Source organism: Coffea arabica, chromosome 6c, assembly GCF_036785885.1.
Source record: "Coffea arabica cultivar ET-39 chromosome 6c, Coffea Arabica ET-39 HiFi, whole genome shotgun sequence".
Classification (NCBI taxonomy): Eukaryota; Viridiplantae; Streptophyta; class Magnoliopsida; order Gentianales; family Rubiaceae; genus Coffea; species Coffea arabica.
The window spans coordinates 22,281,129-22,294,557 of NC_092320.1; the positions used below are offsets into that span (position 1 = coordinate 22,281,129).

Here is a 13,429-nt window from a genome sequence, read left to right on the forward strand (position 1 = left end):
TGACAAGAAATAAAGCAACGGAACTCTAAAATGAAAAGAAAAGATTCGGGCGTCTTGTCTAATTAGAAATAAGAAACAACCTATCTTAACATTTGATAGTAAAAGCATTTAGTACACATATATAATTGATAGGCATAATTAAAAGAAACAATCAAATTAGGGGTTACGAATACTCGTAGTTGTTTTCGTTGGGTGACTTCTTTTGCTGAAAATTCTTTGAACTTGGACAAGGATACAAAGACAATAGAGAATTAGAGATGGGAGATTGGCAAAATTTTGTGAAATTTTATTGGAATCTAGATGGGGAAAAAATATGGAATGGAGATTGGGAAGAACCAAAGAAACTTTCTCTTTTTGTCCTTTGTGACTTTGTCTCTGCTTGTTTCATTCATTTGTTCCCAAATCCTTTTTTGTTGTACCTTTTGTTTTTGAGACAAAAGTTGTTGCAAAATTATAATTAAAGGATCTATTTCTTTGATAAGTTACAAAAATGCTCAAAATGTTTCCATTTAGTTTCAAAATTTAGCCCCACATTTATAAAATTCTCAAAAATTTGTAGGATCACAACGGGATCGTAGGATCGTACGATCCTATATACGATCCTACGATCCCATGAACGATTCTAACGATCCTATGCAAATTAAGACAATTTTCTATTCTATGCACGATTTGAATCGATTTTGCTTATCCGGATCATAGGATCGTACGATCCTACGATCCGGATCGCGATTTTGACAACCATGTTTATAACCCATAAATAAGTGGCTGTCCGCCGTTTATATTGACTTTCTGGCGCATAGATGACCGGATTTATGATGGTGAATGTGACCTATGTTTTCAGAACCGGACCGGATAGCGACTCGGCCGAGGTCAGGGGTCAGGGGTCAATGGGTTCGACCGGGGGTCGATAGGGGTCGAACCGAATGACGTCATAAATAAAAATTATTTTAAAATTAAAATGTTATATATATAATATCTAATAATATATTGATATTAATAAAGGCATATTCATATATATTTGATGTTTCAAATATATTTAACAAGAAAATACAAAGAAATTAGAACAATCAAGTAGCAATTTATATTATTTAATAAATATTAACAAGTTTAGAATTAAAATTATGAATTTAATTGAAAAATAACATCAAATTTTAGGACAATATTTATAAAGTATCAAATATTTGAGGTATATCAATAAGTTTTAACAATTTAGGGGGTCAAAACATAATATTAAAAAGTTTGAATTTTTTTTTTAAAAAAATACTGTTGAACCGGAAAAACCGGTTTTTTCCCGGTCAAACCCGGTTTTTGACCGGCTTTGACCGGGTTTTAAATTTCCGGTTTTCTAATGTGACTCGGACCGGCTACCTGGCGGTTCCCGGTTCAACCGGTTCGACCGGCCGGTCCGGTCCGAGTTTGAAAACAGAGAATGTGACTACAAATTTTTTTTTAGGGCTACAACAAGTAGAGGAGTGGAGAGGACATAAATGAACCAAGAACGAATTTTATCTGTTTTTTATTGGGTGCAAAGTTGGTTCTAACTTCTAACTGGGCATGCTGCTCACATGTTCTTTTCTATCTAATTTGAGTGTTATTCTGTTAATCATTTTTAATCGGCTAAAATTCAAGAACGTTGAAGATGAAATGTATTCTTGATGAAATTTTGGAGATGAAATTAATCATCAACCCAAATTTTGAAGATGAAAAGTGCATTTTTCCCTTAGAAGTCTCGTCATCGTTGCAGTGCATTTTGCCCTGTCACCCACAGAAAAGCACACGGTTGATGGCTTCGTTATGTGTCAATTTGTAATGGCACCCCCCATACAGTTATCTTTCAAAAGATGTTCTACTCATTAAGTCTAATACAGGTTTTATACGATGTTTAATGGTGATAATGAATTACAATGGCTATAAAAGTTAGACTAATAACTAACAAAATGAGATTTTGCTTAACAATAAAAAATCACGTACATTAAAATCGACTGGCATTGAGCACAAAGTGATGATCATTTCGTCACACTACCTACAGCAACTAACTCTTGGCATGCGGTTTTAGCGCAAGTCAGTTTTTTTAGACGCTTAAAATTTATTGTCTAACATTCATGAATTTTCGTGCAATTGCTGGCTCTTGGGTTGCAGTATCATGATCCGATTTGAATGGGACAATCTAAGTGGGTTTGAGCCTACAATATCAACATTGAGTTCTTGGTTTGAACCATCAAGAATCAAGCATAATTGAAACTAGTTTTAAGGCACATCCAACATATGTGCAGTTAAAAATAATTATTAATTTTTATGAATATATTAATTTTATTTTTTACAAAATTAAATTTCATATAAATTCTTTAAAAAAAATTTACAATTTTTGTCAGTAATATTTTCTTTAACGCAATTATAGTTAATTTGGTAGTTACGGGAGATTATTTTAGCAAATGCGATTAGGTGGTTAAGATAAAAATTATTTTTTTAATGGCAAAATTTGAAGTTCAAAAAATGGCACAAAATGTTCGTCTCAATTGACACCTCTCTTCCTTTATTATTGTGTAGATTTGAGCCTACAATAGTTCAATATTGGGTTCTTGGTTTGAACCATCAAAATCAAGCATAATTGAAATGTTTGTACGTAGTAAAATTATGAGGAATGGCAGGAAACTTGTGAAATAACAAACCTACGGGAAAATTCTACTTTTCGTCCCCAAACCTTGGGCTAGATATATATTTTATTCCCAAACTTTGTGGTACAACACATTTAGTACATGAATTATCAATTTCTAAACATATTTAGTCCAAAAACAACAAATTGATCAATTTAGACAAAAAAAAAATGGCCACATGACCTTGTCAATACAGTTCTTTATTGGTAAAAATGACGACAATTTGTCCAAATTAGCTTGTTAATACAGTTCTTTATATCTACAATGCTTTTGGTGATTAATTGAGTCACCTTTTTATATGCACGGCACAAGTAAATTGACCAACTAAGGAATTTTCATTACTAGATTTTGCAGAATATACAGTGCACAGTAGGGTTAGTTTTTGATAAAATAGAGGAAAGGTATAAATAGTTGATAGTTTTTTTGTTTCTTTATCTTGTACAGAAACTATCAGCTGTATATAATTTTTCTTTTTATCTTGTCCAGAAACTACCACCTCTTTATAGCTTCTTTTTTATGTTCTCTAGAAACGGAAAAGATACTAACTGTTTATGGGATTCGTTGTGGGTTTCTTCTATTCTCCATAAATTACCGTTAGTTATTGGCTTTCCTCCATATATAGGTTAAAGATATTTTTGTTATATTTGTTAACATGCTAATGAAAGAGAATTTTGGCTATATTTTTAACATAAATTTATTTTAGGCAAACAATATTTTTCTAATAGTTTTCTAATGAAGCCAATAAAAGCTGGTAGTATCTTTTTTGGAATTTTTTTTTCCCTTAATGGTCGCGTGCTTGTCACATGACCCTTTTTTTTTTTTTGTCTAAATTGATCAATTTGCCATTTCTAGACTAAATGTGTCCTGAAATTGGTAATTCATGTATTACATATTTAAATGTGTTGCACCACAAATTTTGATAACGAAATGTGTCCTTAATCCAAAGTCTGGGATGAAAAGTGGAATTTCCCCCAAATCTGCTGGTCCTGCTATGAGTAGTGGACATTGAGATAAACACTAGCATAGACATTGTAATTGGGACAAGATTTGTTGCTTCTGTATATATTTTTATGCTTTGTTTTTTTTTTTCTTTAATTTTTTAAGGTGGCTATATGTCCTCCATTACAAAATTGTAATGCCATAAAACTAGGCAAGATCAGGAATACAAATAATAATGGCATTCCACAATTCTTTTATATATGGAGATGAATATGCGTGCACTTTTTATAGTTTCAACAAAACTGTAGAATAATTTTAGTGTATCAATTTAAAGCGCATTATACATAAATTGACTTAGAAGTAATTCTCACTTAGAATATTTCCTTTTCAATTATTATACATTCGTTTGGCCAGTTTTTGTTCTCTACCAACTCAGTACGTTCTCCGTGGTTAAAGCCTAAACCACATAATTCACTAATGTGCTTCAAAGTAAAGAATAAAGCATTATGGTTGTTGATATAGTGGTTTTTTTTTTTTTTTTTTGTTGCATAGTCTATACTCCATGGGTTACTGGTACATTAAATTATTCAAGAATACCAAAAAATATTCCCAACCCTTATCTTTTTCCATCCTAACATGGCAAAATGACAGAGTTTAGAGAACACTCTTTTTCCCTTTTTTGTAGGGTAGCAAAGAACCTCAGCTTCAACTCTCATCACCTTACTCAATTCTACACACACACACACACTCTCTCTCTCTCTCACACATTTGAGGCGAAATGTAGGAAATCACCAAGAAGCAAAATCTAAAAGCTACTCCCTCCGTCCCACTTTGATAGTCCTGTTTTTTTTTTCACACAATTTAAGAAAAAGTAGTTAACTTTGTTGGAAAAGTAAATTTAGATTGCTATTTTTCTAAAATACCCTCACATTAAATATGGTACAACTTTATTGGAACTTGAATTGATGGTAAAAAAAGAATCAGCTCTCATTAAATGGGTTAGGTTTATAGTAACAACTACTTACATTGAATAAGGGTATTTTAGAAAAATTAAAATACAACTACATTCTTCAATTGGAAGGTGTGCTATAATTTGGGACAGATGAAAAATGAATACAATTGAAATTTAATTTGGGTTTTTGTACAAAACTATTTATGTAATTCATGCCCTTTATGGTCTCAAAGATCCAAGGGATTTGTTGTGTTTGATAAGTGTTGGTTTCTGTTTGTTCTTGATGCTTGTGTTTCAATTGGATATTATGCACCGTTCTCTAGGAGACAGACGAAACAAAATTTGATTGGAGTCGAACACTGCTGTCGATTGTGTTAGATAGTGATTTGCAAGTGACATGTTATCAATTGTGTTGGTTAGTGATTTATACAAGTGCCTTATAATTTCATCAACGTACCTTGTCTTGTAAGAATAACTAGAATTGAATCCATTCAAATTTTTTATTTCGAAAAAAAGATACCATGTTCGAATACTGAAATATTTTCTATCTTTGGTTTCATTTGTAAATTATTTATAAAATATCTAATAAGTGTATATCCTGACTTGTAAGAATAACTAGAATCGAATCCATTCAAATTTTTTATTAAGTAAAAAAAAATGCCATGTTTGAATACCGAAACATCTTCGATCTTTGGTTTCATTTGTAAATCATTTATGGAATATTTAATAAGAATATTTTGACGTCCGGTGGGTTTTGCGTGGACGTTTCTTCGAAGATTCTGATGGATGGAATGAAGTTTTTCGATAAGAATAACGCTCGGGTTGTTCGATTTGAAAACACGCATTCCCACAGATACGATAATTGACTTGTCAACTCTCTGGGTGACTCGATCCATGTGCCAACAAACAACCCTTTTTCTGGATCTTATTCTTGAAAGTTGACTTCAAAGGGTAGCTTCTGACCTTTTTCAAATATTAAACAATTACTATATGGTAGTTATAACGACCTTGGTCCAAGTCAGCCCCCCAAGCTTATAAAGGCCGTTAATTCGGACCTCGTTATTGCATAAGTTGGAAACCCGACCCGAAAGGCAAATAGTTGTCCTGGATCCAATCTCATCTGTCCAAAGGATTTTGTGACCCAATCTTGAACATTTTTGTCAGTCATGGCATATTGAGACCCGCTGTGAATGTATGAAGATCCATTTTATGTAGATTGGATATCTTTCTTTCTTTTTTTTTTTTTTTTTCTGACGCAGGAGGTATTCGCGCTTTTACGGTTCGAGAGGAGAGGTCCCATCCTCCGGAATACATTAATCCTGGTTCTCGAACCCTTGTGGAGATAATGAATAACGTATTCGGAGGAGGGAACGTGACCAATCGACCTATCCAGGAGGCGCTGTAGATTGGATATTTTCAACCAGTCACAAATATATTTATTTGAAAATTGGTGGTAAAGATCCCACTTAATTAGTAGAAATGTTAATTACATGACCGTTTTGTCACTGTTTCGATTCTCGAGCCCTTCTTTATCTTTTTTTTTTTCTTTTCTTTGTAAAGTTCAGAATTTCCTTGAATCTAAAAGGAAAAAAGGCACAGTAAATTGGACTCTACCTTACCCAAATTTACACGTCTCCATGCTCGTGGCACAAATCAACTCACATAGGTAAAAAGAAGGAAATTTACGTGATTTTGTGCATTACATAGCATTGCCAGATGGTATACGTGGACTAACAGGAATTCTATATCAATTTACCATACAGTTGATAGTTTGTACAAGTCTGATTAATTTTATTATGTTTTTTCATAAGTTACTGTCTTATTTGTGTATATTTGTCACACGTTACATTCCATTTGAATTGCAAGTATTTTACTAGAAAATTTAAAATATTCTTTTAACGTATTTTTAATTACTTTTTTATTATACGTACATCACATTACCAAATCCGTTTGAATCGTCACTTTTTAGAAAAAATAAACAAAAATATTCTCTTTACATATTCTTCTATTGTCTTTCCTTATTTTGCATACAACACAAAACATACAGTATATTTTTTACAAAAAAAACTTTTGAAAAATTGCGAGATCCCGTTTGAATTGCAACTTTTCAAATTTTTTCTCCCGAAAACTCCAATGCAAACAGATATAATAGATTATCTATTTTGGTAAATTGATTATCATCACATGCAAATGTTTGTGGGGCAAAATCTGTGTCTCAACCCCCACTTATTTTTCGGTGATTTGGGAATAGAGCGTAAATGAGAGGTAACCTTCCTATTTATCCCCAAAAAAAAAAAAAGAAAAAAATTTGTCCCAACCCCCAACCACCCTTCGGTATAGGTCCGCCCTCAAGTTCAAACGGGGACGTCTTGCCTTAAAGGCATTGGTTGGTCCAAGTCAGCCACTCAAATAGAGTAAGTAATAAACCATTGCTCCATAATTTCCATTAAATTTCTCATCCTAGTACTATTTAATCCCTCCTTCCCGGCTCTTCTCCTCGGGCCTGTACAGAAATGACGAGCGAAGTCGCGAGCCGGCTGGAGCCATGGCACGAGCTGAGGGGCAAAGTGGTGATGGTAACCGGCGCGTCGTCCGGACTTGGGAAAGATTTCTGTCTGGACTTGGCTAAAGCCGGTTGCAAAATCATTGCGGCCGCTCGCAGAATCGACCGGCTTGAGACGCTCTGTGATGAGATCAACCGAATGAGTTTCAATTCCGACGAGTCGGGAACGAGTGAACTCAGGGCCGTGCCCATTGAGCTCGACGTTAGTTCTAATGGGCCGGCCATTGAAGCCGCCGTTCAGAAAGCTTGGGACGCGTTTGGACGCATCGATGCTCTCGTGAACAATGCCGGTGTCAGAGGTAATAGTCGTTATCACTTTTTTTTCTCCGAGAATTTGAATTGTTCTTTTCTGTTGTTCTATGAGAATTGAATTTCCAATGCTTGCTTATTTGAATTTGGATTAATTGCTTTTAAAAAGGCTTAAAATTTGGTGTTAGCACTTTTTTTTAATCTTTTTCTAGCAGTGGAGGGTTGAGATTTAAAAAGCGGGAGGGGCTGGGAATTAGAAACCATAACCTCTAACCCTCAATAGTGTTAGCACTTCTATTTTCTATATGTTTGTTAATGGAACTGTAGTGAAAAGACAAAAATACCCCTGTATGGATTGCTTACCACTACATCTTAATTGCGAAATAGAAAGGAGAATTTTGGTATCTTGGTTTTTAAGAAAAAGTTGAATTTATATTAAAATCGTGTTTTTGGTTTGTGGGGTTTGGCTGCTTTTAATTGTCAAAGTTGGAAATGAGATTTTGATTTTGCATAATGGTTAAAGATAAAATAAAAAAATTTTAAAAAAATGCAAGTTTCAGCTATTGAGGATTAGAAGGAAAAATTGTGGCCTTTTTAAGTAGGGGAGATTAGAGTGATTTTGGTGGATATTTTTGGACCTCAATTGAAATTAGATTGGAATGAGTTCATGATAGCCTAAATAGAAGTAGAAGACGCAGTCAACTCATGCATTAGCTTACACCTGTGCTTGCTAATGACGTTAAAATTTTATTTTGGAATTTCTAAAAAAAAATGTTATAAAGTTGCCATGTAAGTCCAAGTGAGATATGGTCTGATAAAACGTATCGTTTTTTTATTCTTAAAGGTACCCTTTAACATGTATTTCAAAGAAGTTGACCTCCTCCTAACTTTGGTAACATGTTCTTTTGGGGCTCATATTTAATCTTGGTAATTCACTCTGGCTGTTGTACAAAAATCTCTACACTGATATGTTCAACCCATTTAAGTTTGATTATGCTAGCAATTGCAATTCATTGAGACACATGTATGACTACAAGTTGGAAGGGAATTATGTTAAGCATTCTGGCTACTTGTAAGTCTTATTTTGCTGTACCTTCATTGGATAGAGTACCAGTGATTTAGAGGAGAATCCAAGTTGTAATTTTGATTTTCGTTTGACTAGAATAGATAACATGGGGATCCTCAATTTCTTTCACTGCAATTCCCTGCTAAGCAGTAAGCTAGTCAATTTCTACTTTTCTAGTGTTGATCCATCTAGTTTCATAGGGTTATTGAGCACTTCACTGCATCAGTTGTAGTTTTGTTATGAAAATGTCTTATGTACTTGTGAATTCTAGATGTTTAGAAAGAATTCCTGGTGAGGTACTAGTTGAGCACTCCAAATGAAAAGCTGTGGGTTTAGGCTTCAGCAATTCTCGAAGCATCAGTTCTCCAGTTTCATACATGCATTATGTGTATTTCGACTGAGCATGCTGAGATCCACAACCTGTGTACTTATTCCCATTATGTGTATTGCAGGCCGTCTGCATACTCCATTGGACTTGTCAGAGGAAGAATGGAATAATATCATTAAAACAAATCTGACTGGAACATGGTTGGTGTCAAAGTATGTCTGCATACGCATGCGTGATGCTAAGCAAGGGGGATGCGTCATCAATATATCCTCCATTTCTGGTCTCAATCGTGGACAGTTGCCTGGAGGTCTAGCATATGCTTCAGCAAAGGTTGCCATTAACACAATGACAAAGGTTTCATCCTTGACTGTTCCTAAGTTTAAATTCTGATGGATAAAATACAAGTATTTGACTTGCCATGAACTTCAATTAAGATAGAAATAGTTTATTGCTCTTGGATTGCCAATAAGAATCTCATTGATTCTATCATATCTGTACAACATGCTTCCTATTTGTGTGCATGTAAGGGATAATAATAGAAAATATTGATGGGACTGTTTCAGCTTTATACAGTAGCGGAGCCAGAAAAGATTTTCAGTGGGGCAAAAGCAACACTAAAATTTTTTACCTACTCTTTTTCTAGTTTTTTAAGCAAAAAAAAATATATTCACTAACAAGTTGAAATGAAAAGCCTTTTTTTAGCTTACTTCAAATGGAATTTTGTGGTCCACATATCCTTTTAGAATATTAGTTCATGAACCAACTTAGAGGACCATGTAATTCTTTCACTTTCTTCGTAAAAAAACTCTGGGGGCACACTTAAAATTATATCAAAATTTTACAGGTATTATAGGAATTTAAGGGGGATAGTGGGGCCCGTGCCCCCACCTTAAATCTGCCATTGGCTTCATGTACAAGTGAAGCTCAGGTGGTTATTATTTTTGGGTTGTTTCTGGCATAATTAAATTAGGAAACATGATAGAGTATGCTCTTAAATAGCCATATGCAATAAGATCAAGTAAGTTCTCAGTCCTATACTGAACTGCTTCTGTTAACCAATGAAAGTTTAAGTTTCTTGCTGTCTGGAGTTCAAATAAATGTTAAATGGAAGGGTAGTAAAAAAGATGGCTCATGTTAACTAATAAAAAGATTTGTGTAGTAGAGTTGCTTGATTTACCTGCATCCTAATCCTTTAAGTGTTGCACTTGTCTGGCTGTGTGTATGGAACCTTCTTGTTTTTTAAAATAAAGATCTTGTACATCCTAATGGTAGACATTGTAACATCTAAAATTGAGCATAAGCTGAAGATCGATGCAACAGAATTGTAGCTTTACATTCAATGAATATGTGCCTTCTTGCTGAATTAGTGCTTTGAGGAAATTCCTGTATACTCCTGATATCATATTGCATTGAGTTGTACAGAGTTTTTTTATGTCAAGTTATTTGATAGTGAAGTTAAAGTGGTTTCTGAGCACTGAGTATGGATCGAAAAAGCCATAAGTTCAACGATGTAAATGGTTTCCCCCAGATTAGAAGAAACTAATAGCATTATCTTAAGCTCTACACTAGGCAGTAAGATTTCCAACTTGGCCTTTTGTACAAGACATTTGTAGATGGCCATTGTATGTGGCACTCGTGCAATTGTTGGTATTAAGTTAGACAGGCAGACAAATTGGAACTCTCAATCTTGCAGCTTAGTTATTGAACACGCTTGGAAAGTGCTATTACATGCTGTTTTGAAGCCTCATGTTCTACTTGAAGTTCTTTTTTCATTCTGCAGTTATTGCATGATTTATAATTTGTTTGGCGTTGAAATGTTCAAGGCTTTTATCATCTTATCTGAGTTTTGCCCTATATCTTTGCTGGATTATCATTTGGATTTCTAACTCTCACTCCCTTCATGAACCAAAAATCTTTTGGATTCTCACTTTGCCCTTTCTTTTGCTGCTTCTTCAAATCATAAATAGGTTATGGCAATGGAGTTGGGGGAGCACAAAATAAGAGTGAACTCAATCTCACCTGGACTTTTCAAATCTGAGATAACTGAGGGGCTCATGCAAAAAGACTGGTTGAAGAACGTTGCTCTTAAAACTGTCCCTTTAAGAACATATGGCACCGCAGATCCAGCATTGACATCAGTTATTCGATATTTAATCCATGACTCTTCTGAGTACGTATCAGGCAATAATTTTATTGTAGATGCTGGAACAACCTTACCTGGTCTTCCAATTTTCTCCTCTCTGTGAATGTCTCTCTATCTACTTGAAATCAGTTACCTGTAGCATGGAACTTTATTTTGTTGAAGAAATTGGTTTTCAAAAAAAAAAAAAAAGGGTTTGATTGGTTTTAGTTTCCCAGTTTTTACTTTTAAAAGATTCTGAGGGCAGGAAACTCTGCATATCTTTTCCCTAGAATTATTCGTTCTCCATTTTGTTTGGTTCTTGTTTCATCAGTAAGTCATCAACCACTTCGTTTGTCATCAACATAGGCTTTCAGGTTCTTTTTCTGTATGTGATTTCTTCTCCTACCAAAATGAACATGAGGACTGACAAGGGGAAAGAACATTTGTTTGATATTCAAGATTTATACAAGAAATTTTTAAGCCTGTGGTGATGTAGATGGCTCTCAAATCTTATACAAGAACGTCCGACAAATTGTACTTGGACTTGGGAGTTGAAATGAGGCTGGCTAGGAGTCCAATCTTCTGATATGCTGTCGTTCGTTGCCCCACGCAGGCTGGAAGATGCAGTCGACTAGTATGCATTTGATCTCAGAAATTTCCAATCCTTCAATTGCAATTGCAACTTCGAACAAAAAGTCCAAATAAACAATTTGTGAAGAGTATAAACTTAATTACTTTAAGGAAACAAAATTACAATTAATTTTTTTTTTATGGTACAAGGGGCAATTGGAGGACTAGGGATAATGGGGCTAGCCGTAGTAATGAAGAAATTCCTTAAGAACAACAATTTTTTCAATAAAAACCTAGGATTAATCTTATACACACTGTCAGTGTATACACTATTATGATTAGATATATGCCATACGTGCAAAATTTGAATTTAAAATTCAAAATTTGATCATGTGCCATCCGTCCAATCGTAATAGTGTATACATTGACAATATGTATAAAATTTACTCAAAAACCTAATGTTAAGGTAGAGACGAGCATATTTGGGGCAGACATATCCAGATTGAATTCATATCGAAATTGAAATGAGTTTGGTAATTTGAATCCCGCAATTTGGCAATTTAGTTGATGCAGAGTAAGCACCGTGTTTGTTGAATTTAAAACGGACACCTAATTGGTGGGAAATTTTACCAATATGGCCCACACCAATATCGAATACAAATGCAAATTTCAAGACATAAATTGTAGCATATATTACTGATTACTATCATTTCATTATTTCTACACAATTAATATCATAAATTTTAACTAGTAAGTAGTAACCAATAAAGCATATATACATAGGTATAATCGTATAATAAATACTGATTCGTACCATAATAAATTGAGCCTGCCCGTATCTTATTTAAGGATTAAAAGGACTATCAATGTGCAAGTTAAGGAGAAAGAAGGACTAATGTGAAAATATTTAGTAAATCAAAATTAAAATATTGAGAAAAATAAGCGATATTTAGAATTTAGGGTCCCAATGAAAATGAACTCAACAGGAGATCTTTTAAATTTCTTTTTTTTTTTTTGGTGAACTACAATACGTGTTGTTTTTGTATCAATTTCTAATTGAATTTGGAATTGAACTCAATGCTATTGAATTTGAGAGTGAAATAGGTATAATATTTTGGAGCTTAGACAACCAACAGCAGCGATTTTTTTTTTTTTTTTTTTGTATCGAGAGCACAGATTTTGTACTAATGCACACCCTATATTAAAGGATGAATTGTGTATTTTAACCTCTATATTTTAAGGATTAATTTTATATATACTGACAGTATATACACTTTCATCAGACAACTAATTTCAATTTAATTTAAAATCTAAATTTTTATGTGTCATACTCATGCATCCAATGATGATAATGTATACACTACTAGTATATATAATATCAACTCATATTTTAATCTCCAAGTAATGAGAAATGTAAAATAACAACATAGTAAGATCATCATATTTCAGAATTGTACATTTTAACCCCTATATTTTAAGCCCCAAGTCATGAGGAATGTAAAATGGTCAAACCATCATATCTCAAACAATCAAACGTTCTCAAAACAAGACCAAAAAAAAAAAAAAGAAATCCCCAGAATGCAATTGGTTTAGAAAAACACATTGCTATTAATCTTTTAAATGCTTCAAAAAACAAACACGCTTCCAAAATAGATTTTCTTTCGGGTCATGACTGCAATTGCCTAGTGGTTAAGGGGACCAAAATTGAAAAGATTCAGTGAGAAGTATGGGCTCTAACAAGATTACGACTTACTAACTTGTTAAAAGCCCATTAACCGGCAGTCTTAAAAATCTTAATAATCTTTAGGATTAATTACATTTTATCCCCTTAAAGAATACCTCATTTTTCAGTTTACCCCCTGACATTTAATTTTGTTCACTTAACCCCCTTTAAGACAAAATTGCCCTTGCATTATTTTGACTTTTCATTTACTTTATTTTCCTTTCTTTTATTTCTTTTTCTCTTTTTTCTTTATTTAATTCTTC

The 13,429-nt window shown here is 33.7% G+C and overlaps 1 protein-coding gene across 1 annotated transcript; it reads left to right on the top strand.

Annotated features, from left to right (window-relative positions):
* The first annotated feature begins 6,955 nt into the window (after nt 1-6,955).
* On the top strand, nt 6,956-11,103 carry LOC113692022 (uncharacterized). The gene is made up of 3 exons (XM_027210352.2): nt 6,956-7,407; nt 8,876-9,105; nt 10,719-11,103. Exons 1-3 carry the CDS (start codon nt 7,059-7,061, stop codon nt 10,995-10,997), a joined length of 858 nt encoding a protein of 285 aa, XP_027066153.1. The 5' UTR covers nt 6,956-7,058; the 3' UTR covers nt 10,998-11,103.
* Nucleotides 11,104-13,429: the final 2,326 nt, after the last annotated feature.

Bases quoted from the DNA above. Each gene is read 5' to 3' on its own strand.
- LOC113692022 (XM_027210352.2), top strand. From the start codon at position 7,059: ATGACGAGCGAAGTCGCGAGCCGGCTGGAGCCATGGCACGAGCTGAGG. The intron at 7,408-8,875 runs GTAATAGTCGTT...TGTGTATTGCAG, and splicing joins GAACAATGCCGGTGTCAGAG to GCCGTCTGCATACTCCATTG. The intron at 9,106-10,718 runs GTTTCATCCTTG...AATCATAAATAG, and splicing joins CCATTAACACAATGACAAAG to GTTATGGCAATGGAGTTGGG.